The sequence below is a fragment of the Nematolebias whitei genome, chromosome 18 (assembly GCF_014905685.2).
Source record: "Nematolebias whitei isolate Nwh7 chromosome 18, NemWhi1, whole genome shotgun sequence".
In the NCBI taxonomy this organism is placed as follows: Eukaryota; Metazoa; Chordata; class Actinopteri; order Cyprinodontiformes; family Rivulidae; genus Nematolebias; species Nematolebias whitei.
In genome coordinates this window covers 40607833-40608910 of record NC_056515.1, presented here as the reverse complement: position 1 = coordinate 40608910, position 1078 = coordinate 40607833, and the positions used below count along the sequence as shown (strand labels likewise).

Sequence of the window (1078 nt, the reverse complement as noted above, 5' to 3'; positions counted from 1 at the left end):
TTCCCCACACACACACACACACACACACACACACACACACACACACACACACACACACACTGGCCTTCCATCACCCAATCTTTATCCATGGTCATCAATTCTGATCATGACACAAGCTCAGTCTGAAATTTGGGGTCAAAGATGGGGTGCAATGTTCATTCCTTCAAGGAATGCTCGGCTCGTTTTCAGCCGTGCTGCACTTCAGTCCAGCTGTTGGTGTTTGCAAAGTGCTAGCTAACTCAAATTGACTAATATAAAACAGGCACAGTAGCAACATATTACCAGTTATAGTTACTGAGAGAACTCCTCTTGGATTTACCGGAGTTGTAAATCTGATTTCCACAGGAAAAGGCTGTAACAGAGATTTATGTTCTACCAACAGTTGGAAACCTCCCATCTCCCTCAGCGGCTAACCTGGCCACGCTGCAGTCCTACAGGCCCGTCCTGAGTGAATACGGACCTCCGTCTCTGGGATTCTCACAGGTAACCTTTGTAACTTGGAGCACCCTTAGAACAAGACAGAAAAATAGATAATTTACACATCAAACGTGCTAAAACACATACAGTGGTTTGGAAACACATTCGCCCTCTTGCAGATTCCTTCTGAGAATCTGAATCTGAGAATCTTCATAGATAATCTTCATAATCTTCAATCATCTGAGAATCTTCACAGATAATCTTCATAATCTTCAATCTTCTGAGAATCTTCAGATTCCTTCTGTTTTTACTTTGTCACACTTAGATGTTGAGGTTCTCCTGAGGAGAGACAAGGATGGAGAAGATCAGGAATGAGATGATCAGAGGTACAGCACAGGTTGAACAACTGGGAGATAAAGTTAGAGAGGACACACTGAGATGGTTTGGACATGTCCAGAGGAGGGACAGTGGTTTGGACATGTCCAGAGGAGGGACAGCGGTTTGGAAATGTCCAGAGCAGGGACAGAAGTTTGGATATGTCCAGAGGAGGGACAGTGGTTTGGACATGTCCAGAGGAGGGACAGTGGTTTGGACATGTCCAGAGGAGGGACGGTGGTTTGGACATGTCCAGAGGAGGGGCGGCGGTTTGGACATGTCCAGA

The 1078-nt window shown here is 45.6% G+C and overlaps 1 protein-coding gene across 1 annotated transcript in view; it reads left to right on the top strand.

The window, feature by feature from the left end:
• Positions 1 to 1078, top strand: part of LOC119424332 (cyclin-dependent kinase 2-associated protein 1) — a 5190-nt gene that overhangs the window by 1449 nt on the left and 2663 nt on the right. Inside the window, exon 2 of the mRNA XM_037691796.1 lies at positions 383 to 483. Coding sequence (XP_037547724.1) covers positions 383 to 483 — 101 coding nt within the window. The remainder of the gene's footprint in view (positions 1 to 382; positions 484 to 1078) is intronic.